The 25,569-nt window shown below is 38.8% G+C and overlaps 2 protein-coding genes across 3 annotated transcripts in view; one reads left to right on the top strand and one right to left on the bottom strand.

The window, feature by feature from the left end:
* The window catches only part of PIGF (phosphatidylinositol glycan anchor biosynthesis, class F), a 22,542-nt gene extending 7,006 nt beyond the window's left edge, over nucleotides 1–15,536 (top strand). Inside the window, exons 4-6 of one of the 2 annotated variants that reach the window (XM_009880646.1) lie at nucleotides 2,114–2,222; nucleotides 13,899–14,032; nucleotides 15,391–15,536. In XM_009880646.1, the coding sequence (XP_009878948.1) occupies nucleotides 2,114–2,222; nucleotides 13,899–14,012 (223 nt within the window). In that variant the 3' untranslated portion in view covers nucleotides 14,013–14,032; nucleotides 15,391–15,536. Of the gene's footprint in view, nucleotides 1–2,113; nucleotides 2,223–13,898; nucleotides 14,125–15,390 lie in introns of those variants that run through there. The other variant, XM_009880645.1, reaches the window with a different exon arrangement.
* Nucleotides 14,092–24,713, bottom strand: RHOQ (ras homolog family member Q). Its single transcript, XM_009880664.1, has 4 exons — nucleotides 24,629–24,713; nucleotides 16,210–16,448; nucleotides 15,359–15,454; nucleotides 14,092–14,619 (listed from the first exon to the last, which is right to left on the bottom strand). The coding sequence occupies exons 1-4, from the start codon at nucleotides 24,711–24,713 to the stop codon at nucleotides 14,464–14,466; spliced, it is 576 nt and encodes a 191-aa protein (XP_009878966.1). The 3' UTR covers nucleotides 14,092–14,463.
* Between the last annotated feature and the right edge of the window lie 856 nt (nucleotides 24,714–25,569).

Below are 25,569 nucleotides of genomic sequence, written 5' to 3'. Positions count from 1 at the left end.
TCCCTTGACCTGCTGGCCACACTTTTTTTGATGCAGCCCAGGATACGGTTGGCCTTCTGGCCAACATTGCACATTCCTGGCTCATGCTGAGCTTCTCGTCAGTCAGCTCACCCAGGTCCTTCTCCTCAGGGCTACAATCTTAAATATCACTAGTTTTGCCTGCAGAATAGTTTAATTGTAGTTTATTCATAGTTTAAAAAATAAAGAAACCTATAAAATTCGAAGTTTATAAATGTTGCTGTTGTTGTTAGCTTTGTGCAAATGATGTGATGGGTTAATGGGTTAAAGAATACCTGCAAAAATCCCAATGGATGACATTTCGTGCAGAAAAGAGAATAATCAGAGCACCGTTCCTCCAGGATAATGTCAGAGGACAAGTCAGGTTGTATTTGAGTAGCCAGTGTCCATACTGCAGAGTAGTTGAATTAGCAGCTCAAATGGTTGCTAAACTACCAATGGCTGTTCTTTACTTGGGCACTGTGCCTTGCTAATTCTGTTGTTTTGCTTTGGGACTCAATCTGATATCTCCATATGGTGCAGCAGTATCTGTGCAGATTTACCAGATAAGATGTCTTTTGAAGTATAAATCTACCTCGGTCAGTACTTGGTATGTTCTGCTGTCTCTTTCACTGCTTTAAGGTTATAGTGAATGTTCTCTTTCCTGTGTTGCCGTAACAGCTCTCTGCTCAGTTATTCAGTTTCTGAAAATAATTTACAATAATTTTCTATGTGCAGGCTCCTAAAGTTTTCTAGTTAAATCGGGAATTCTCCCTTAAAAAAAAAAATCTCAAGCTGGTAGGACTGTGAGTTGAAATCAGTTGTTCTAAGTTAGAAGGATGGGGTTACTGTAGAGGAAACAGTCCTGTTTCTGCTCAAAATGTCAATGTTGCACTGTAACCTGTATGACCTTTATTTTGTAAACAATAAAAAATGTTTGTCTTACACTTGTGAGCCCTTTGGTCAATATCAAGTGCAGCAGTGAGTTATGTGTACTCAAAAGTCAAGTCAGAAATGTTAGCCGGCTTCTCTTCGAAACAAGGTCTAGGTTTAAAGCTTTCATGTCTGCAGCCTAACCAGCACATGTGAAGTTTGGAGTTTACTATCCAGTTAGTCTTCTAGCTATAAAAATGCCCATTTTTTTCTTCTGTTGGCTACAGCTCAGTTTGTTTATAATCAGAGATATAGCAAACATTTAAGATTCAGATCCTCTTGCCTTACTGATTTGGAGCAGGGATTTCAGTCTGCTTCTCCTGTCTCAGAACTGTGCCCTGCTGTGTTCTGGACTACTGTTCTTGTTTCTTAGTTGGTAGCAAGTACTCAAATGTTCATGGCTTGGTAAACTGATGATGGACAATAAGTTCTTACCTATTAAATGGAAACCCAACTTTGCCAAAACTTTTGAAGTCAGTAGTCGTAGAAGGCTATGAACTGAGAACTGGAGTCATTAATCTGTTACGATATATGTGCCATGAGTGGTGATGCAAGAATTCTTTAACATGCAATAAATTTATCCTGCAGCCAGTGTACTTGAACTTGGATGCAATATTGGTGAAGGGCTGCAGCATGCAGGTTACGTTTATTTGCAAGGTTTCTTTTCAGTTGATGGAAATTGCTTTAGAATATTCACACAATGGACTTCTATTTTAAATATTAAATTGTTGTAGTCATCAAATAATAACAATGTGACTCCACCATAGAGTACTCTGCAACTGTGCTTCCACTTTTCTATACAATCCCCTATTACCCTTCATATCTGCTTTTCCCTGCAATACACACAGTATCATTGTGATATTTTAACTTGCTCAATCATACAGTGTTTCAAGCTCAATAGGAGTATTTCCAGATAAAAATATTAGCTTTTGCAGTAAACATCTAAGGGGAATAAAAAAATCTCCTGAATGTGTGGTATAGAAAGATTGTGATTATAGCTAAAATATACAACTTACATTTTACATATAGTGTGTATCTCTTAGGAGAAACCTGCATGCTATTTATCAAATACTGATTTTTATATCTGTTTGTAGTCTCAGAAATCTTGGGAGAAATCAGATCTAACATTCTGAGATGGTAACTTCTACTGCTGTTGAAATCTTGTAACACGCTGTTTCTACAGAGCTACCTCCATCTGGGAAAGCAGTCTACGGATCACTACCATGTGCAGTATACTAGGAGCTTGGTTTGGAGCATTTCCTATTCCTCTTGATTGGGATCGGCCTTGGCAGGTTAGTATCTGCAGCTTTATCATAAGTATAAAAATATTGAATTTTCTGCATGTGCACGCTATATAAAATTGCTCTGAAACTGTACAGGTATATTATACTTACTCATAGGTTGTTCCTACAGGATTATGCCAAACACTGAAAAAGTTATTGGAAGCATCTCTGCTTACAATGTAAAGAGGTAAAATGCAGAAGTATTACCTCCCTTTTTAACAGGTTCCTTGTTATAGATTTATGAGTGTCTGTTGCATGCCAATTTTATCATGAAATAGAGCTGTAAGGATTTTGATATGAAGAAGCTAGACAAGCAGGAGGAGAAACGTGAAATGATGAAGTGGCTCCAAGTTTGTCTGCCTTCAGTCTGGTGTCTTTTATTGTTTATGGGTGGGGAAGGAAAGATGCTTTCCTCGTGTTTTAGTTCCCCTCTATCTTCCATAAAAGCACTTAACAGAATGCATTTTAAATGGATTTGGATTGATTTGTGGAAATGGTGTGGCCAAAGCACTGTACTAAAAACTTACCTTCTGATTTCAAAGGAAGGCAAGCATTAGCTTTGTAGTTGTACAATAAAAAATGTGAAGCTGGCATTGCAGATTCCGTTTTTATAAATTCAAATGTCTGTGCTATTTTCTTAATATTTTTATTGGCATGGAGAAATTATTCCATTAGATATAACTGAAGTCTGCAATTGCCATAAAATGATGACACTTGTAACAGTTTTTCCTAATGTCCTCAGCAGATATTTTCTTTCTTCAGGTTACCAAACTCATGCTCTCAGCTGAGTAGTATCTACCAGGCCTGCTCTTAAGCAGATGGTTTCAAAGGTTTCTTTCAGAAATCAGTGTAACAGGCGATCCACTTTTCTCTCTGATACTGTAGAGACATTGTGGCCTGCAGCTGCAATGGAAATTTGTCTTCTGTAAGTAGCTAACAGCGTGCTTTAAAGCCTTTCTTTACACCACTGTAATGATATATTAAAATTTCTAATTCAAAAATAATAGTAGAGGAGTAAGTTAATACTTGTAGTAAAAAATAAGGGTTTCTTCCCTAAAAAGACTTGGTTTTACTCTTGCAAGTTGTTTCACCGTCAATCTGACGTAGGTATGCATTGGCACTAGTTAATTGTTGATGGACGTGAGTGTCACCCAAAAATCAAGGGATTCATTGAAATGCAATCTCATATCTTCTTGTGAAGTCTTATTCACCTTCCTGTTTCAATGAAAGGCAAGCACTTTTTTCTTGTTCATCTGAGATTTTATGCACGTCACATCTGGCAGGTTTTGTTTTATTCCCATTCTTGCAGTCAAGATTTGTCACAGTGTCTTCACTGTCATCTGGGCTTTGACTCAATCTAGAATTGTTAACGAAAACTTGTGTTTATATAGCATATAAGGGTATGTTGTCCATTTCCATGCTTTATGCACATTTGTCAAAAAAATCCAAAAATGCTCTCTGTCTCCTCTTTGCTTGATGCAAGTGAGCTACTCTTAAGGATTGCATTTCCTAGTATAGAACTTGGTCCTCTGGGATGGAAACAGTTGTGTGCATGAGTAATAATTGCAGAAAACATTAGTCAGCATTTAGGATTAGAGTAAGTCCATGTACATGTGTTTTGGATGATATTCAGTAACCTAAACGTAATATTGAGTGCCATCTGATGCATCCAAGAAACTCATGTGGGACTGCTGGAGAAGGCACAGGACCTAAAGGATACCCATCGCCTTTCAGAGCAGTAGCTGGAGACTAGACAGAATACTATACCTAAAATCATGGACACCCACATTTAGACAAATGAATCCCACCCACACATAACTACTTTATCTCTTTAGGGCAGGTGCAGATACATGCATGTATGCACACACATGCACAAAATCTCAGACTCTGCTGATAAAAATGTATAAAAATTTCACCCTTTATGCACCAGTGATATAAGGAAAACTTAAGTCAGTAGGTTCTGATTAACAAAACAAAGACAGTAATAGATTAAGATAGATATTTTAAGTACAGTTATTTTTTTACTTTATTTGTCCATTCTTCCATCTTCACATAGTAGGAGACACAAGTTTGGTAATGGTCTGGCAGCTTTTTCTATTTGAAAACTCCTCCAAGCAAATGAAAGCCAAATATGACTGACAAAAGTTAAGCTCTAGAATCTATACTTAAACATCTAAAAAGATATTATATGACTCCTCAGAACAGCAAAACATCTGCAGAAACCTCAAATACCGTAAGTTGTCACTAGCTGTTTCTGGGCACAAGTGCTCCCCAGAGAATTCGGGCAGCAGCAGAAACTATATACCTGCATTTCCCTTTTCCGTCACTATCTCCACCCTCATTTCTGACATACTCCTGATACCAGAGTTGGCAGGGGAGAGTTTCTGTCTATCAGTTCCCATGTCAAAGCAATTTTCCTATGCCTAGATCCAGAGCATTTGCTGCTGTGTTCTTTCCCTTAAGTTCCCCTCATTTTTCCCTATTTCCACTTTTCTCCCTCCTACCTTGTAGGGTTTAAAATAGTGGGTGGGGAAATAAATCTTGCTTTCTGTTTTGGTTCTGAACTGCTTGATCCTTACTTTAATCATCGTGTGAGCAATTTAAGAGCAGCTGTAGAGAAGTTTGCTTATCAATCCTGCACGCTGCCACTTCAACGGTCTTTGAAAAATGCAGTTTTAAGTACTATTTTTTTAAGATCTGCTGTTTAAGGGGAAATGAAAGAAACTCTTTTTTTTTAAATGTAATGTAGATTTTGAAGTCAAATTATCTCAGTGAAGCACCAAAATGGTAACAAATCTTTAAGGCAGAAATGAACCTCTTTAAAGTAGCTTGCTAGAGATCCTATTCACAACTCTTAGAAGTTCTCAATCACCTATTGATAATTTCATATTTTTGTGAAGGTGATCTCTTAAGTATTGGTCACTAAGACACAGAATGAAAAAAAAGTGTCCTGGCCAGGCATTTTCAATAGTTGCCCAGGAAACACTGCTTCCCACTTCAGCCAAGCTGAGATATGAATCTGGTTCTCTGGAAACACTGAACTTCATGCAACAGTTGACAGAAGTCTTGCCTGCTGAGTAGTATGGATTCAACAGCACATGTATTGAGTTGCATGTAACAGCTCTGCGTTGCCGTCTCAAAAATATTCAGAGCCAAAAGACATTTCTGTTGTTCTTCAGTTCACTGGGCACTAGCAACGAAATGCCTTTTTGCAGGAGCATTCCCTTTTGCCACCTTATGTCAGGTGATTGCAGAAACTCACAGTAGATTCTTTCACTGTAGCAATGAAAGAGGAGAGGTGCTTTTTGTGTTGTTTTCAGCCTAAGGCAGGGGAAAGAAGAATGGCTCTCATAAAGGATTCTGCTGTTGTTGCAGATCTGCTTTGTTTGGGAAGAAAATCTTTAGTGCAGATTGCCTATCTCTTGAGTGGCTGATCTAACCACTGGCTTACTGAACATAAAAAAATACCTGTACGTAATGAGTTGCAGGAAGAGGCTCTTTATTTTAAAAATAATAAAAAATAATCCCCTCAAAAGACTGGCAGTGTTTTATGTAGAACCTAATCCAGCTGGCATGCTTACGAGAACACCTACAGATTAAGTCCAAGCAAGGTCTGAAAAAAATAATGTAGATCTTAATGCAGGCTTAAAAGTAACCGGAGCCCAGTCAAAAACAAATTACTTCTAGGCATCTGCATTAATATAGCATTAAGCTGTCATACTTTTGCCATCAGCTGTTTTTCGTATTAGCCTAAAAGCAGAGAGCTTGAGGGTTAGAATTTTGGATTTACCCTTCTCAGATCCAAAAAGGGACTCAAACAGAATAGCTTAGTCTTTGGACTCACGACCAGCTTTTGAGATAAGAACAGGTTTCATTAGTGATTGTTTTCCTTCTCATATTTTAGACTTTTTGTTGTAAACATTTTTTATTTTTTTTTTAACTCTGTAGTGGAAATGGTTATGCTCTAGAACAGAAAATGTGGTTTAAATCTTATATGGGCAAGACTAAAGTGGTATTATCATTTCAGAGACCAGTGTTAACGCCTTTAAGCCTGCTTGCTGCAAAATCTGGTTCTGATGTTTCTATTATGGTTAGTGTTTGTGGTGTAACAATGCGTTATGGAAACACAGCTGCATTTGTACCTTTAGCTTCAGACAATTCATTATTTAAGGAGTGTTGCAGACAAGGTGAAATTGGTACTACAAGAACTGTGTGGGTCAACAGTAGTTGACAAGTATCACATGATAAAGCAAACCAAAGGGCTGCTGCTGCTGCCCTTGTGCTACGTAGCTCTGAAATGTCAAAATTTGGCAAAAACATCTGACATCCAGCAGGTGCAGAAATGTACTATGAGTTTGGAATAAAAAAGGCTATTGGTATTCGTTTAGCTCTGTTAGAACAATCCAGTAGTTAAGCACTGTGTCTTGCATGGGTGTGTTTTTCCACTTGATCAGGATTTAGCACTTTATCAAATCTAGTGTCTAAACTTTAAACTGTAGACAATTTCAGAGTGTCTGCAGTCTACTTTTAAATTGACTGCAGTCCAGTTCAGAGAGTGGAGTATGTAAAGCTACTTCTGTGAAGTCAGTTTTGTTGGCTTTAAATGAAAATGGCCTGTAGTCACTGACCTGAAGCAAACAAGGTTGAAGTAAAGAGTACTGAGGATGCTGGAATTGCATCAGGGTATTGAATAAAGCTGCCTGCACTTTTCTGTAAGGCACCTGTGTCTGAATTGCCACAGTGATATATATGGCGCTTCTTCCAATGTCAATTGTTGCTGCTTTGTGCCCTTAAAAGAAAAAGCATTTTAGGGCAATGTGAGGTTATTTTTTTGCTAATCTATTTCCCAGTCCTTAGCTCTCTGTATTTGGACTAGCATCATTTCCTGCAATCTTAATGGAAGAACTGAAAAATTATACAGTAGTCATCCCTTTACATCACGGTTGAGATATATTAGTAGAAGCTGAGAAGTTTGTAGTACCATTACCTGTATCTTACCTGATCAGAAAATCAGATGTCAGTATGTCTTGTATGTCTTTCACTAGAATTTGTTTTTACTTCAGAGTACTTCAGACTTCTGTGGAGTAAACTTGGTATGAAATTCATCATCAGGAGTTCCAATTCATATACTAAGGGCTAAAACCAAAATGCTACTTCATCCTGAGTTATTCATAAGCCAAAGAAAACATATTGGTTCTTTACACATACCTCGTGACACACAACAAAACTGAGATACATACAGGTGTCTCAGAAAATCTTCACTTTATTTTCCATGTTTATGTTTGAAAAATATTGCATACAGGGGATATTCAGATTAGTGGGCCTGTCTACATTTAAAAATAATAACGTAAAATGCATTTTTTTAGCATACAACAACTTTTATGCTAAGTAAATATTACTTAATAGGAACAGAATATTCTTTTGGAAATAAAATGACATTAATTACCTGAATAATGTTTCAGATTGGAAATGAAAAATATGTAAAGCATTTCTGTTAGGAAGTATAGAATACAGTGCTGAAAGTCAGTTGCTATCCTGATGATTCATTGTTTTTCATTACTCTGTTGTTCTTAAAGTAATTTTTTAACATAATTTAGCCATGCCTCTTGCCCTTCTGCTAGTTTTCAGAAAAATCTATTTTGTAGCTATGCTAAACAGTTGGTCAGGGAGGCCTACTCTAGGGTTGTTCCTGGTTATTGGTCTGCAGAATTAAGCCTATCTCAGACAAAGGTAAAGACAGTTCCCTTACAAGAATGCAAGTTAGACCCTATAGTCTTTACATTTCTGTATATAAAAAAAAAAAACACAACCAAACAAAAAAAAACCCACCACCCAAAAAAACCCAAACGAAAACACAAAAAAAACCCAAACTTTTAAAGACTTACTATGCAAGACATGTTTCAGTTTATTACAAATGTCAGACTAGTAGAATAGTTTTGCCAATGTTCTGAGATTACTAATTCTTAAACAATTTTTAAAATACTTTGCAACACTTAATTGTGAACATTTAAATAAGGCTGTTCTAGCTGATGTTCAAAAGGTTTAAAGAATTGTACATCCATCTCTAGTTGCCTCTAGCCCTCTGATGCACAGTGGGTACGTAAGGGTTGCAGTTAATACAGTTCTAGCAAAGAAATAGAAAACAACTTCCTTTGTTACAGTTGCTCAATTTTTTCAGATTACCTATTTCAAGTTGAGGGCGTACTTCTAATAACAGCATGTGATTAGGATCCTAGCTACATGTGTCATCTGAGAAGTGGCACCTTAAAATACACCACCACCAAAACAGAAGGGATCATTTAGGTGTTACTAGGCACATTGTGACACATGCTTGCTCTACTCAACCCGAAGTAATTTAGCTGCAGAACAAGATGGTATAATTATACAATAAAACCTTATCAGCACACTTTATATGCGATTGATTAGTACTCCAGACACCCCATTCAACATTGACAACAACTGAATTTTGGAAATTGTGAAGTTCCTGGGTTTATTGCATGTTTTAATAACAAATTTTTAAAACACGTTTCTGGATTTACTGTGTGTTTGCCCACTCATCCATCTTCTAACTTTGTTTTGATCTGTAGTGCCTGTTACTAATGATAAAAAGTGGCTTTGAAAGAATATTCTGCCTACAGTGTTTTCATATCATTAAGTAAAAGTGAAATTGATGTATTCCCACTTTATAGTGGATACTGCAAATATAATAAATAGTGCTGATACAACTCAAATGAGTTGATTGACTGCCATGTAATTTAGCTAATATGACTGTAAATATTAGCCTAGATACCTCTCAGACATTTGTAACCTGAAAAATAATCTGGAGAGTCTTGGGTACAGTTCTTGGTGGTTACTTGAGTAAGCTGAAATAGGGCTATAAACTTTCACACTACTTCGTTATTCTTAACACAGCTCAGAGAGCTTCCTTCTTGCATTTGCTTTTGGATCTACTACGTATTGTGAAAGTTTTGTTGTAAATGAGCTTTATGTGAGTAAAAGGGATAATATCCCATGTTTGAGGGTTTTTTTTAAACAGAGGTAGAAGCTTGTTCCACTTCAGTGTGGTTATCAATGTTTATTTAATGATAGGTTTTCTTAATGTAAACCTTAATGGTAAGATTAGAGCAAGCATAACTGCCTTTAACTTTAGAACACAAATCCACAAAACCAACTTCTAGTTACAAATGCCAGCCGGAAAAAAGCCTCACACTTTCTTTTCCTTGGCATGTGCTTGTCAACACACACATTCTGTACAATGTGGTAAGACACTTTCAGTTAACATGTGCATGCAACCAAAATAGATTAAAGGCATGTGCTCAAATTGTTAAGACAGTACAGACTAAACAACCAGAAATTTAAGGCATGTTAGAAACAGGGAGGGAAAGTAATTGTGCTCATTTATTCAGTTTTAAAATGAAACAAAAATTATTACATAGCTTTCTAATTGACAGGCAGAAATGGATCTTTTGAAATAGTAAGCATACATAAAAAACTGAGTTTAGGAACATGATAAAAGCACTCATCTAAAGAATGGGACCAGTTTACTAAAAAAAAAAAAAAAGTACAGTAGATTGCCCCACTGTATTTGCATTTGTATAATTAAAGTTCCAGCAGTCAGCTGCTTACTTTATAGTATCTCTAAAAACTTTACTAGGGTGTGGCTGCTCTGGCCTGTAAGAATCTGGCCTTTATGTCCTTATTGATGTCAGCGTAATTCCCATTGCATGGGATGCAAGTTACAGACTTGTAATAGATGACAAAACTGTCATGCAGTCAGAATTCTGGTTTAGCTAGCTACATGCATAGTACAGCAGAGCTAGATACCTTGCTGGGATCCTGCAACATGCTCTGCTTTCCATGCAATATGCTAAGCATTCTCACATCAGTTCACAGATGTTCTAAAAAGCGCTGAGGAAACAAAGTCATTTGTGTCCTGAAAGGCTGGCGATTCCTATTTTGAGTCCTTATTCTTAAAATCAGTTCTAATATATACTAGAAGCCTTGCAGTTCTGCAGTGTCTACTTAGCTAGCCTAAAGAAATATCTCTTAAGTCCTGTCACTACTGCCAGATGAAAAGAAAAGGCAAAAAGAAAATTTAAACAAATAGCAGAAGTCAGGATCGTTTTGCGTTAACCACTGGCTCATGCTCTGCCCCTTAAAATGCAATTTTTGTGCTCATTAAGCATGTAGTGGGAGATTTGTTTTTGCCAAGCTGCTGGTCAGTTTCCTAGGAATCATATACGGATTGTTAAAATTGCCCTTTTCCACATGCGTTTCATATGTAAACCGCCTCTTCTTGTATTAGGCTGTGAGGATGGTAGCTGATGCTTCCCAGCTGCTGGGACAGACAAGGCATTTCATGACAGTTTCCTGAAGAATGTTCTGCCCTGTCTATTGGACTCCCCGCATTCTTCTCTCCAGATCAACCTTCTTCCCCCTCAAAAAAAGCACAGTTAGGCGATGTTATCCAGCCCCTTATTCCCCTGCCGCTAACCCAGCCTAGACATGACATAAGTACTGGAGTAGGATACGTCCGCTTCCTCACAGCAGAAGGGAGAAGTAGAAGAAACTGAGCTGAATAGTTCTCAGGGGATGAGAGGGGTGATTAAAAGTTGCATACTTGAAACAAGTAGAATGGAATCTCTTTGAACAGGCAGACGGATATTAGCTGCTTAGATTTTTATCACTTAGAGGCAGTTTGTACCAAGTTAGGGAAGCTAAACCATGTTTAAGAGATAATATGAAAGGCAGGGCAAAAGCAGACCAGTCAAGCAAGTTAAATTCATTTAAAAAGGTCCAGAAGAAAGATTGGGTCTCAGAAAAATGAGGCCAGCAGCTAATGCAAAATAAAGCACCCACTTTTATAGATGGACAGAAAGCATATGCAAGGGCTGTTATTTTAGTGCAGCTGATGTGCTTAAGAGCTATGTCTTTATCTCTCTTTGATAACTTGCTGCTTTAGATACATACACAGTTGCATCTGGCTGCACGTAACCTACACGCCAGCAGTGAAGAATAAAACTGGTACGATTACCTGTTTGTTAGGGTTATTTTGCCCTGCCTTGAGGGTTAGAGAAAATAGCGTAAGGACAGCAATGCTCTTAAGTCCAGGCTTTTAACTTCTGTGTATAGGGATTTTTCAAAAGCCCACTCAAACTGCCTTCAGAATACTTTGGGCCATCTGACCAGCATAATGAGTACCTGGCCTAGTAGTACCCTTCTGTTCTATGTCACTAGAAGGGATGAGGTGGTGCTTCTTTTGCATCTCACTCATAGTGTTGTTTGTCATGGAGTGTTATATGGTTTCTTCCCTTTGCTCCCTATCTTAGCCAGCTGCCACTGGTGAGGGTTAGATTCAGAGGTCAGACTCATGTGGTAGGTGAGCCAGCCTCAAACTTCTGTGAGGTAACACTGATTTTAAAAAAGCGAAGCAGAAATTGAATGTTTTGGAAGGCAGACAGAGGCATAATTAATATTCAAAGTTACATAACTGTTAAAAAAACATGTTCCAAGTTGCAGTTCAGTCAGGTAAAAGAAGCTACAACAATCATCAGAGATCCTTTTAATCATACCAACAATTGCCCAGTGTACACAAAATACCAAAAAGATACAGGGTCAATGGGTCATCAGGGATATTGACTCTCTAGTTAAGGGAAAGTGGAAAAGTTTGGGGGTCCAGCATTTACCTATACTTCTGAAAAGCAAACAGGCAACTACAGATTCACCTAATGTAGGTAAAATTTAATGAAGGATGCAAAAAGACCACTGAGTTATGAAGCCTCCTTCCATAGTTTTCTGGATACTAGAGTGGTATTTGACTTCATCAGTGGGTAAGAAAGTACGACTCCTGTTCCAACTGAACATTACTGCGTGAGCAGCTGGGTCGCAGGGACTTTTTTATTGTTTTGTCCTTTAGACATGTGTAATAGCTTGCAAAATGCTAGAAATAACTTGATTATATTTCATTTAAAAGTTGAAAAGATCCACCTGAAGCGTAAGTTTAGCCAAGGCCACAAACTCATGTGAGTTTTAAATATACATAATATCTTACCATGCCAAAGCATCTCAAGGCTTTTTATAGAAGATCTACAATACCACTGTTGAATGAATGAAAACAAGCAACTCTTTGGTTTGAGAGGCAACAGCCAAAATATTCAGCAACAAAAAACAAGTAGCAAATACAGAATGTCTGGAAACAGAAGAATGAAACAAGGTCAATAAAGAGTACCTAAGGCACCTTGTTTATAGTCATCTTTGCTACACTCCTTAAGACCTCCAAATAATATATAAAATGGCAAATGCTAAGGAATGTGAAGATGGAACAGCTGAGGAGAATGTGAAGATGAAACAGCAGAGGACAAAATACATTACTTTCATTCCTAATTAAAATTCCCATGATCAAAGGATGTGAATAAATACATTTCTCCAAGTGATAATGAAGTAAAGAGAAGAACCAGAGCTAGGGAAAGGAATGAAAGGAGGAACCAGTACCATTAAGAGTAAGTTAATTTGATATTCATGAATTGCAAGTCAAAATGAAGTAGAACAGAAGGCTGGTCACTGAGATGTGTATAGTTTTTTAATGTCTAGTGCATTTCTCAGTCTCAAGTACTATAGAAGGTGGAAATATCCCCCGTAATTTAAAAATTAAAAAAATAGGAGAGCGCAGTCTGTACTTGCTTTAGGAACATGCACTGTACAGCAGGAAGTGCAAAACTGTCCTTGCAAAAAAAATATGTAAAGGAGAATTTTGGAGAGGGATGGGAATTCAGTTTATTCCACAATAAATAATAATTTTTAATCAGCAACTTAGTTGAGACTTTCATCAAATGCAGTATGTAGTTGACTGGTAGTACAAGCTACATCTAAGGACAGACTGGTTAAGTTTTGTTTTGGCCCCTCCTCCCTGCAAATCAATAGCAATTTAAAACAAAAAAAAAAGGGGGGGCGGGGGAGAATCCCATTACTTCTTTGCCTTAAGTGCTAGATGGTTTGTGAAAGTGAGTCAACTGTATTGAGTCAGTTCCCTGTTCCTGTATTAGGAAATAGAGCTCATAATTAAGGCTCTCTTTAACACAGCTGGCTTACTACATGTTTGCTGAACTGGGTGCAACATGTTCAGTCAGTTTCCAAATTTTATGTTCCCTCCCTACTGCTAGCCAGAGGGAAATTCATCCCTTTGACTACTTTTCAAGACCAAAAGAAAGAAAAACCCTCTATCCATCTCAGTCTCTGGCCTTATTTGAATATTAGTTCACTTATAAACACACCTCTAAAAATTGCAGAATGGCATGAGAAATTAGAAGGAGAAATTGCCAAGAAATCTGTAGGTTTCCAAACGTGTGCAGTGGAACAGGAAGTTAGGTGAGCTGAACGCTTCAGGGGATATAAATACTCATAAGTTTTTCACATAATTTTGGGAATATGAAACTAAAGTCTGCGATAGCCAGAAGCCTGGTTACATTTTAATGCATATTAATGAAAAACTGTACAACAGCATTTAGTGTTCATGAAGATGATTGTTACACTTTTGGCATTTTTAGGAAAGCGCATCAAGCTTGAAAGTAGAGTAAGACTGTACTGTCTTCCAGTACCTAAATTACACTGAGAATTTGTGCTCACGAAGTACAAAAAACTACAAACATTTTCCTCATTGTCTGCTTTTACCTTGTGTTCTGCCCACAGGTATGGCCCATCTCCTGTTCCCTCGGAGCTACCTTTGGCTATATGGCTGGTCTGATTATTGCACCTCTGTGGATACACTGGAACCGGAAGCAGCTTACATACAAAAGCAGATAACTGGAGCAAAGAGAGACAAGGTATTTCTTTGTGCAGATTCCATACAGACTGTGCAAAAGTTGTTGTTTTTATAAGAGAGAGATATATATATATATATGTATAGTCAAAGCAGAAGACTATCCAAATTCATTTAGAGTATTTCAGGCCAAGCATCTCCACTCAATAAAATCGCACAGATGCCGTTTCAACACGGTGCAGTTTTTGCTTCCTCTAGACTATGTAACCCTGAGAGATTGTACCTTCCAGTCTGAATAAAATATTTGTAACAGATGTGGTGGCTTCTTCTTACAAGTTCGTTGACTTTGATTTTATTCCTCTGGATTTCACTGGTTGTAGAAGGCAGAATCATAGTTTTAGCTTTCAAACCTGTAACAAGTTTGCTGTGTACTTAATGCATTGTATTTAAATTCAGTAGAATTTCACAGTAAGCCTGGCCATTGTCAAATGTATCTCACGTGATCAAACAGCAGTTTATGCATCTTGAGCCTATTCTCTTCTTCACTGTGTGTTTCTTTGGAGTTAGAATGGCTATAATAGCTTCATCAAAAACAGTCTTCAATCCTTTCTGTGTCAAAGCTGAACACTCCACATAGCAGCAGGCTCCTATCTGTCAAGAAAATAAGTAAATTCAATAGCACTATATTTCAGCTGTTCAGTTCTATCTGCGCACTTCCACATTTTTTTTTTCTATAGTGACACCACAATGTTTGGTTGTGATCTAGAAAAGTTATCTCAATGTGCTTACCCCTGTAGGAGAACAGGAGATTTGTCTTTTGGCCAAAGATCTGGAATGTATTTAAGTTGTTTTGGTTTATAATGGAAGCATACTAAATAAGCTCTTTGGGTTGGCAGTGGGGTCATAAGGTATTTTTGATAACTGAACAGCAAAAACAAATTACATGACTAATTTATGTTTCAAAAATAAGACTCTATAAATAAGTGTCCTGATACGCATTATTCATGCAGTGTGTCAAAATGGTTATTATAGCATTCTCAAATAATTTCTTAAAGATGCTTCTAACATTTTGCTTGAGCAGGAAAGCTCAACCCTCCTACCTCAACCACTCTGTGATTTTAATTCTCTGACTAATGCTTATGTAGTTTTTATGAGTGTCTACACAGAAAATTAGAGCTATTACTAACAGGGAAGTGCTATTACACAGGTCTGCTTGTTAGCTGTATTCAACAATGTAAGTAAATATTGTTAACTGGTAACCAGTCATAAGGTTTCATATGTTGACCGGTAAAAGAATTGGGCTAAGTGGTTAAGGGGGAAAAAAAGTCAACTGGAAGTAGGGTTTTTTGCTTCTTTGCTACTTGGTTTCATTTAGGAGTATCCAGTTTACCTCTTTTGCTAACTTCTGTCCTTGCTCCACAGATACGGGCTTCTCTTTCATATCATTCAGTCTTGCCAGAGTTTTTGGGTCATCACGAAGATCAATCTAGTAAGAGAGATTGCCATCATGTTGGAATACATTTTCTAAACAAAAGTCAGCAGGCTATACGATACCCTCTTTTTAAAGCAGAATTATTTATTTAATGGAGTATTACATGTATAAAAATGGAGTCATGTCATGATTCAGATTGTGGACCCTTTCTGATCCAAAAGCCCTGGAAATTTAAGCTGTGAACTATTACCTTTAATCCAGAAGGAACAAATGTTTATCCTGTAATTCAGCTCTTCAATGAGATGTGATCATCTCGGAATACCAGAAAGTATATCCAGCAGTGGCAGAAAGATTAACACAAACTTAATACTAACATGTGGGTCACTTTGTAATTGAAGTCCAGACCACTGCCCACAAGAAGCAAGAGGGAATTGTCTCACTTCTCCCCTTGCTCCTTTGCTTCAGCAAATATTGGATGTGATCAATAGTTGCAGACCCAAGTAATTCCAGTAACATGGCTATGAATAGACAATTTTATTCCTTAAGTCCTATGACTTTATAGAAAGTCACATAGAGAGATGCAGCTAATCTTGCCACCCAGTTTACAATCCATGTATTTTAACAAAATGGAGGTAGCTCATTACAGATCAACACGGATCTAGGTTCTTCTGCCGCTTGCTACGGTCATTCCTCCAAAGCCAGAAGGAGATGCTGCTCAGGTCCTGTCAGGCCTGAACTGCCAGCCCAAAGAAAAGACAGCATACAATGATCTGAATTGCTTGCATAAAGTAGAACAGAACCAGATATACCTGTGTTCCTACTAGTAAAAAGGGAACATTAGGTGCGTATTCCTTCAATTCCGGTACCCACTCTTCCTTCACATTTTGAAATGAAGCAGGATTTACCACTGAGAAGCAGATAAGGAAGACATCGGTCATAGGATAAGATAAAGGTCTCAGACGATCATAGTCTTCCTGAGAAAGAAAAATTCTGTTATCTGCAATATTAAATTGTATTTTGTTAATTTCAACAGTTATATTCAGAAACTCTTCATATTTTGTTGAAGCAAACTTTCTGAATGTTTACAACTATTCCGAGTTAGTTAGCGTGGCTATTAGAGCAAAATCTGTGTATGAGGGTAATTATATGTGAATATAAATATAAAAACCCCTGTGTATTGACACTGACCAAAACTTACTTCTGTATGAGAATATACAGAGGATTACCCTTTAAAAAGTTTTCACTTAAAGGAAAAAAAGAAAAACTTATGGTTCCAACATACTTGCACATCAAAGGTTAGCATTTGTTTGCCCAAAGACAGTAAGCAGATGTGAGCCATCCAGGTTATACAAAGCTAGGCCATATTTAGGCTATTTAACACACTTAAATACTCTCTTTTAGCACATATGTAGACGTGCTATTTAAGTCCTTCCTTATAATTTTCTTTCTGCATCTTAGAAGCCCTACTGTCCTGTTTGCTAATGATCAGGGCAGACAGAGAAAGGATCAGAAGAGACCTCTTGTCCAGACTCCGCTTTCTTGTAAGTGAGCCCAGCAAAGACTGGGAAGGAACAGAAATTTAAGATCGAGAACATTATCAGGGGAACATTAATGCCTTTTTTGGGGGGTGGGGGGTAGGGGAGGCAGTGTGAAAAGATTATTAGGTCATTTAGAATCAACGCATTTAACACCACCAGTCCTACTGCCAGGGCATACAATATGCTGGCAACAGAGGTACCCAGGAGCGTTGTCCCTACTGTAAAACAGAGTCTCTCTAGCAAGAGTGGATTTTGAGAGAAAGTGGATTTTGCCATATTTTTTAGCTAAGAGTAGGAGGGAACATGCCCCAGCTTCTCTCTGCAAGGCTTCCTTTAGTCTATGGCAGTGAACCAATGCCCTACCATTCCTGCCTTAGGCTTTTAAAAAAAAACAAAAAAACCCACATATATAACTAAGCCCAGACACTGCAGAGACAGCAAAGAATGCTGGGTTTCGGCCTTCTCTTCCACAATAAACACCAGTTTATTATGGCTGCTGCAGCAGCTTCCCTCTTCCCCATGCACGCTCCCTGTCTTAATTAAATCTCACAAATACGGGAACGATTTGTTCATTAAATGTAGAGACAGAAATGTAATTCAACTCCATGTTTGAAACGAGCCAGAAAATTAAATTTTTGTTTCCTTGGCAACTGTCACATTACCAGATTATTAACCTATAGTTGCACCCTCAAAAAAGCCTTTCATTGATTAGTTGTTAAGTTTTAAAGGTGGCATCACTAGAATTTCAGAAAACATGTGAGAACTTCCTCAGAACGGTTTCTGCTAGACCCATCTTTTCATTTGGAAGTCAGCAGCTATGGGAAGGCAGCCATTGCCCTCATCGTGAAATGGAGAAAAGACATATGGGAACGAGCGCTGGAGTAGATTCTGCACTAGCAAGGAGACAAATTGGCCAATACTCTTCAGTGTCTATTTACATAATATCCCTATTTGTAATCAGTATTCTCATGTGCCATTTTGATTGTACACTCTACTGCCAGTCTGTATACTCGTATACAGTTTTGTCAGTAAGCTAGAGAACGCTTAGCTGTAAACACAGGCTACCAATTTCACAACCACCGTAACTGAAACTCCTGTGAAACTACACCATTTGACAGGCCTTTTTGAAGATCCGTTGTTTCCCTGCTAGTGTCAGGCTCCTATTTCAAAAAAACCCACTCAACTATTAACCATGTCTTTTCCACATCTGTGGACATTCATCATAGAAGGCAGAAATAACTTAAAAAAAATCACAAGAGCAATTTGAAACTACTTAGCATTCAGTTCCTTTTTTTTAAGCATGTATTTTACGTTTTACTGCTACTACTGAATGTAGTTCGACCCTGCTCAGGGTTACCACTCTGTTTTCTAGGGTGGAGATCAAAATCCTAAAAGAAGCTTCCCAACTGCAAATTACACTGGTCCCTGGAGTACAAAATCTGCATGCAAGAACATGCAGGCAGATCCATCAGTTGCTCTCAAATTCAGGTCTACTAAATCATATGCAGGGTATTACTGAAAAGGTCTTCTTAAAAAAGAAAAAATTAGTTTAAAGTCGTAATTTATTCCTACTATCAAAGAGTTGCTTTCACTACACTCCACGTTTTCTAAAAATCTCACATCTGGGTTACAATAACTAGAGTACTGTCTGCATTAAATATTGGAATGGGGAAAACATTTCATTGTCACCAGAAATTACTGTTAGTCTACTGACCTTAAAGTACCTCTTAGTTAATCCATTTCAAATTACAGACAGACCTTTTATTCATAGCAAATACTAATCATTTTCTGCTCTCAAAGCCGAGTTACATTTGCATGGTTTACTTTGAAACTTGCATATTTAGCTTCTCTGTCCAAATCCTATTAGGTACAAATCCTTGTGCATTTAGCCACGTCTTAGTACTGCACCTTTCTTCCCAAGTATTCATCAGCAGTCATCTGGGACTGAGCAACGTTACCACTTGTTAAGGCATGTGCGTTGCTGAACTCTTTTCCTGTCCCTGCATCTATTTATATGCCTTTTGATTTATACCCTCTTCCATCTGCACTGGGCAAGCTGTGGGTCCATCCCGTATAATCAAGAAGTTACACTGAAGGCAAGTACAGTGTGATTGGATACATCATGTACCACAGCCAAAGATGTACGTGGTATTCACTACAGTGACTTCAATGCATTATGCTTACTTAAATTAACAGAGAATTTGGCTATACCCACCAGACCTGCTGCTTCAAATAAGGCAGTGCTGGCAGGCTCTCCTTTGAACCTTGTTTGTGCTACGAAAATTAAGTTTGTATTGATACTAATAACAGCAGGTAATTCTAATAAAGCCTCATGATTAGACTGGTCCTGAGTTCTCCTAAGAGACCCCCTGGCTTAAATGTTACCAGCATCTAGCAGGTCATTTGTGCTTAAGGACTCTTTCTGCTCCCCAACAGCCTCTCAGAAACACCAATCAAACCTGAAAACCTGAAACTCTGATGTATTGGGGCTAAATAACTGCTGCGCTTGGTAGAAGAAACCGAAATACCAAATGAACTTTGACTGAATGTTAGAGAAGCCTGGAAAAATCTGATTGCTTCAATGATAATTTATTTCCTGAATCTAGTGTAAGGGAAATAAATGTGGTTTATTCTAAAATTAAATGCAACGGCAAAATCTGATTATACTAGCCAGTCAACGTAAATTCCAATTTGAATGCATGTACACACCACACTGTACAACAATTAGACTTCCAATCTAATTGGGGGAGGCACTGCGTGTATATTTAGGCATTAAAAATATTTAAAGAATTTAACTGGAATATTTTAAGAATGTGAATAAGATGGGCAGGAAAGCCACTAAGGATCGAAATATGCAGTACAAGTCTCAGAAATAGTGAAACGGCTCACTCTCCAACATACTCTGGACTTCAAAACAAAATTGTTTGCTGTTTGCTGAAGCAGATAAATACAGATAGAAAAATATGCTGAGAGTTGTAATAACTTTAAGCAAATGGGATGCACGTGTGTTGGCTTAATTAATGTTATGTGGAGCTGTGATCCCTATAAAAGATAGTACATTGCAGCAGGACCATCCATCATTCACCTAGTATCTCAGTGGTAACCCAGGACAGCTGCCAATAGAGAACAGATGTGGGAAAGGAGATGAGATGGAGGAGCTCATAACTTGACTTGGCTTCTCTGCTACAAACTGGGGACTGTTTGGGTTTTTTGTTTTAAGATGGGAGAATGGAAATTCATACTTTTAAATTTTCATTTCACCCTAGGTTTGATATTCAGTAGGTAAGTCTAGCATTGCCTTTATCTTAGCTCCTTAAAAATCTCTCCTTTAGGTCTCTTTTTTTCCATGTTACAGTCACTGATAATCTGCCTCTGAGAGTTTCTGCTGCCTTGTACTTGAATACTGAATCACCGATTTTCACTGCATTTTGGATGTTCAAGTAGATTTGTTTTAACATGTCCAAAATTTGGCTATTTCCTTCCTTGACATTTACCTGCTCAAAAACAGAGGTCTTGAGGAACTAAAGAGTGGTATTGCAATTCTGCAGCATTATATTCTTCTTCATTTCAAGGGTTTGCTGAGGATAAAAGCAGAATGCAGTGACGTATTTCAAGCTGTACAATTGATTCTGAATTAATACTTTTGCCCAATTCCATGGATATCAGCTGAGAGACATAGTTAAAAACACACAAACTGTATTCCTAACTCTGTCACTGACACGAAATGTAGCCCTGAGCAAATCATTATCCTCTCTCTACGTGCATCTTCCCATCTGTTAGGGTGCCCCACAGGGGTTTGCTAGCTTAATAATGCATTAGTCTTTCCAAAGCACTCCAAAAGCCTTTGATGTACATAGGTTATGTGCAGTGGGATTTTTTTTTTTTTAAATAAACTAAGACAAAGTAAAGTCCGGTCATTTCTGGACAACCTTCTTGACCCACAAAAAGCATTATTTCCTTGCATTTATTAGAAAACTGAAGAGGTGCAGGCATCCTGAGATCCCACAGTACTAGAGCCCCTGTAGCTCCCCTGTTTTATGGTATCATGCTTCTCCCTGCCCAGGCTAAAGTGATGGGGACAGAGGTGCTTACTTCTCCCTCAGTAATGTGAGACCACAGGCCTCTTTCTCCTCTGGAGTGGTATTAGGGTCTCTATCCAATTTGGAGAGACGAAAGGCGATTAGAAGAGTCACCTTTGGAGTCAATACTTTCCCATGCTTTGACCAAGACCTTTGGGGAAATTCATACCTCTCAGATGTGCTGCTACAGGCAGCGAAGAAGATGCTAAAACCTAGATGTGTTTGTCTGATTTATTTTTTTTTCCTTGCAAATATGAGGGCTAGTGTCTTTAAGAAAACAGGAGAAACTGAATTCTGGTATGTCATTAACATTATTGGCAGGGGCCCTGAGCAAGGTATGTCATGCTTCTGTTTTAATCCAGGCCCAGTGTTTTGTACTGTCATGGAACCAAAGTAGTTACTGATTTTGTGTTCTGCAGCTTAGGAAAGAAATGCTACTGATACATCTCCAGTTATATCATACTGACATAGTCTTGTAAACAAAAGGATAAGTCTATTTTCTCTTCTGCTCTGAGACAGTAGTGGGGGGGGATGGAGAATGAAATAAAGCCTGCACCACTGGAAGAAAAACTGCAGCTCAACAACTCTAGGTTTGTGATCTCTGTGTTAGCAACCATCTGTTGCTTTCACAGCTTACAACAGCAATCGTAAGAGGAGGTTCTCACTCCCAACCATCTGTTTTTAGAGGGGAAGCCAAAAATAGACATCAGGCAGAGTTGCTAGAGGAATCCAACCTTCATGCAGTGAAGGGTAATGACTGCTGCTGCTCAAAGGGTCACAGTGAGGCACACATACGTGCCTAGCTGGTTTCCGCAGAGCAAAATCCCAACTAAAAGTCCAAGTTGTAACCCATTTCACAGTAGGGCTTGGTAGCAACAGTGGAAAGTCCTCTCTCAGTATGAATCACCATGCTTTAATTTTTGAGGTACGTTTCAAAGCTATCCTTCAAGACTGCATTTTTCATAGTTTTCCTGCCTGAAAATAAATTTCCATTTCAGAAGGCCCCCGGTAATTTTTGGAAAACATAACGTGAGCCGTAACAACTGTTGTATCTAACATGTGCCCCAGGGAGTTAGTAACAGCTCATCCTTACCCCAGTGGACACATCCTGCCGTCTCCCCCAGATTATTTGGAATTAAAGGCTGATCTGCAGCTTTGCCATAAGCACCAGGAAAAGCCTCCGAGAGCAACTGCCTACTGCACAAGCACACCAGGAAACAAACTTCACCCCACTGAATCACCCTGTGGTTTCTGATTCTACGAGATGCTTGGGTGGGGGAGGAGACAGAGGGAAGTGGTCTGTACTGCCCCATGCCAAGCACAAATTGCTTCCCTGGCTAAAAAAACTTGCCGAATTTTTTCAGCCCGGGCTGTGTAGCGCAGTAACCCTTTTCAGGGAAGGAGGATTGAGCGTCCCCAGGACGCTGGCTTCCTGGCACTGCCACTCACAAGGCACCACTAATGCAGGAGCATTTGGCAAGCGGCAATTTGGACTGACACAGCATCGCTGTAAAACGACTGCCTGTCCAATTCTGCAATCCAAGCCCTGTTACACTGATCACTACGTTTTGATTTTTCAGTCACCTACATCTGTAGCCGCTAGCTTCTGAACATGCAAAACAAGATGCGGTGATTATTCCCTGGCTGCAGGGGGAAAGCGCACTGCAGACCCCCTGTCTCTTCACAGGCTTCTGGAGATACAGCTTGCATTGCTAAAGAAAGCAGAATTGTCCTGTTGTGGCTGGTTCGCACAGATTTCCCAGGGAGTGTGCAAAAAGCTGCCGATTTGGGCCCAGCATCTATTTTTAATTTATAGAAATGGCTGCAAGAATGCAGGGTAAGTGCTCTCTCCCATTGTATTCTAAAAATGAAGTAAGCTGATCTAAATCCATCTCTAAATTCCTGTGAGGAGGACTGTTCAACTGCAGTATGAATTATACATTGAAAAAGCCCGGGGTTTGTGAATTACGATTTTTTTTTTTTTGACAAAACTTTCCTTCTGGCATATTTGAGGACTACGCAGCTGCTTACACATCTGAAAAGCTTTTCTGTATAGAGAGAAATAGCTAGCTGGAGGATGGAGCCTAGTAAGATGGATTTCAGAGCACTGGAGACAAGAAGGACAGAGTATTCCTTTAATTATACAAAAGTTGCCTTTAAGTGATCAGAATTGATCCCAGTCTTAATGTGAGATTAAATACCGTCCAAATCCTACATCTTGCCATGTGGTGATGATAAACTATTTGCCTAGACAGTCTGAACAGAACACTCCCTCTCTCCTGTCCATCACCACAGGAACTTCAACTTGCTGGCTTCTTCGTGAGTTTCTAAAAGTAGAAGTCCCCGAATTTTCTCTATAAGCCTTGTTATTTTAGCGTTTGTAAGAACGCTAAAATTCAAACGCTGTTTGGATTCAACTGACTGCAAGCAGTATCGGGGAGCACAGTTTCACTTAAACACCTCATACCAGTTGCTTAGCCACTATGAAGCGCCTAAGAAGTGGCAGAGTAACTGCCGTGGGCAAACCCTTTCACTCTTTACCCATGAGAAATCACAAGGCTGTGGTGCGTTCCCGTGCCGGTTCCTTTCTCACCGTCAGTGACCTTATGAACAGCACTCTTCCCACACAGGATTTCCACTTTCTCCAGGAAAGGAACTGACCCCAGTTTTGGTGACTGCAGCCATGAACAACCACGCTTTTCCATTCTTCCAGATACGGGCAATCAAAGGAAAAAAAAATAAATCACCCTGGCACAGAGGACCTGGTCAGATCCTCTGCAGAACCTGCTCTTACGAAAGATGGGTTCTTGCACTTCATTTTTAGAGGAGAATATGGCCATTAGTAGATCTGTTCTCAAATGGAAAACAGACTATGGAATAGAGATGGTTTAATATAGTTATCCATATCATATCAAACATGTCTTGTCATTTACTAACTACATAGATTCTGCCCAGGTAAGAAAGACTGATCAGTTAGGCATCCCATTCCCTTTCAGTTTTTACAAATAAACCCCAAAAGCACATTCTTCAGTCCAGCATTGAGCAACAGCTTTGTAAGACAGAAGAATAAGCCTTCACACTGGCCCCTCAAGATTAATTCCCATCACGCAACTTCTCAGAAGATGAAGTGCCAGAGTACCGCTGCCATCATGGGCACATTGAAGAAACACATCACCGTGAAGTAAAAGAGTTTCTGGAATGAAAGGAGTCGCTGAGAGTCTTTTGCACCTTGTTTTATGTCAAGTCCTGATTTGTCAGGGCTAACAGCTTTCACTGAATAGTTCGGTAAAACACTCAACGATTTCACTGCACCAGATGCTAAGGCAGTTGAAAAACTGCCTACGGTTTTTCTTTCTTAAGTGAGGAATATATAAGGCATCTCACTGCCTTCGGCTGGGCTATCTGTTGGTCGTAACTAAAGGTGCAGCCCAGGTCACACCCATCCCTTGTGGACTCCACCACTCCATCCCAACTGGAAATCAGACCAACAAGGAACTAGCATTAAATCCTACACATGATCTTTTAGCATTCATGGCTACATCTAATTTAGAGTGCAAGCTGCCTGCGGCACTTTCAGTCTGTGTTTTATTCATCTGAAGCAATAAGCTCACCTAGGATGCTGACGGATGTTCCTTTGCTCTGGAGAATAATGCTGCCACCCACATATTGATGCACACACCAGCGAGTGCCGGCCATCGCAAAGAATTATTGCACACGTGCCACAACAGGCATGCAGCACTGAGACGAATTAAAACAAGACTGAGGACAGCAGCCGCTAACGCGTCAAATGACACAACCTCTTCAGAACTGCTGCAAGTGTCACGTAGCGTTCACACGCATTTTTCTTAAAACAAATCATCCAGTCACCAGTCCAAACCGATAGACTGCTTATAAAACCACAGAACAGAGTGGTAAAAAGATACAATTCCCCTCCTTTCTGCCCCGATTTTACATTTTTTCTAATTAGAGGAAGGGCAGTTTCTTAGAAATGTAACTGCTAATGTGGAGGTTTAAAAAAAAGTTCTGAAGCTCTGTCCCAAAGCATCCATTTTAGTAGTGTTGGGTTTTATAACTCCCAATAAAACTGCAGGATTTGGAATCAGTGTGCTTTATATTATTTCTTAAAGCCCAGATTCCTGCAGTCTCATGATCATATAAAGAAAAATCACATCCTTTTTACCTTTAAATGAAAGACAAATTTCTGGTCTCCCACAGATACAGAGAAAACTTGAATACATGAAGCCCAAAGGCTTAAAGAAAACCCACATCCAGCAAAGGGCAAAAGAGAAAGTTTCAAACCATTTTGATTTCCGACGGGTTTTTTTTTTTGGTAGTGGGGTGTGTGGATAGGAATAGCTGACTCATCATTTTGAATGCCTGGAACTGACAAAACCTCGGTATTGCTGAAGTAAGTTTTACGTCCACTTTGTCCATGTGTTCTCAATAAAGGAACTGGAACAAAGCTACTGAAATCAGCAATAGGGTACCTGCTAACACAGAGCTTTGGATCAGACCCTAATACACATTGTAAGTCCTTCTGCATTGTAGGTCT

This window comes from Charadrius vociferus, unplaced genomic scaffold, assembly GCF_000708025.1.
Source record: "Charadrius vociferus isolate BGI_N301 unplaced genomic scaffold, ASM70802v2 scaffold192, whole genome shotgun sequence".
NCBI classification, from domain to species: Eukaryota; Metazoa; Chordata; class Aves; order Charadriiformes; family Charadriidae; genus Charadrius; species Charadrius vociferus.
The sequence above is the reverse complement of the archived record's forward strand: the minus strand, read 5'-3'. Positions and strand labels throughout refer to the sequence as shown.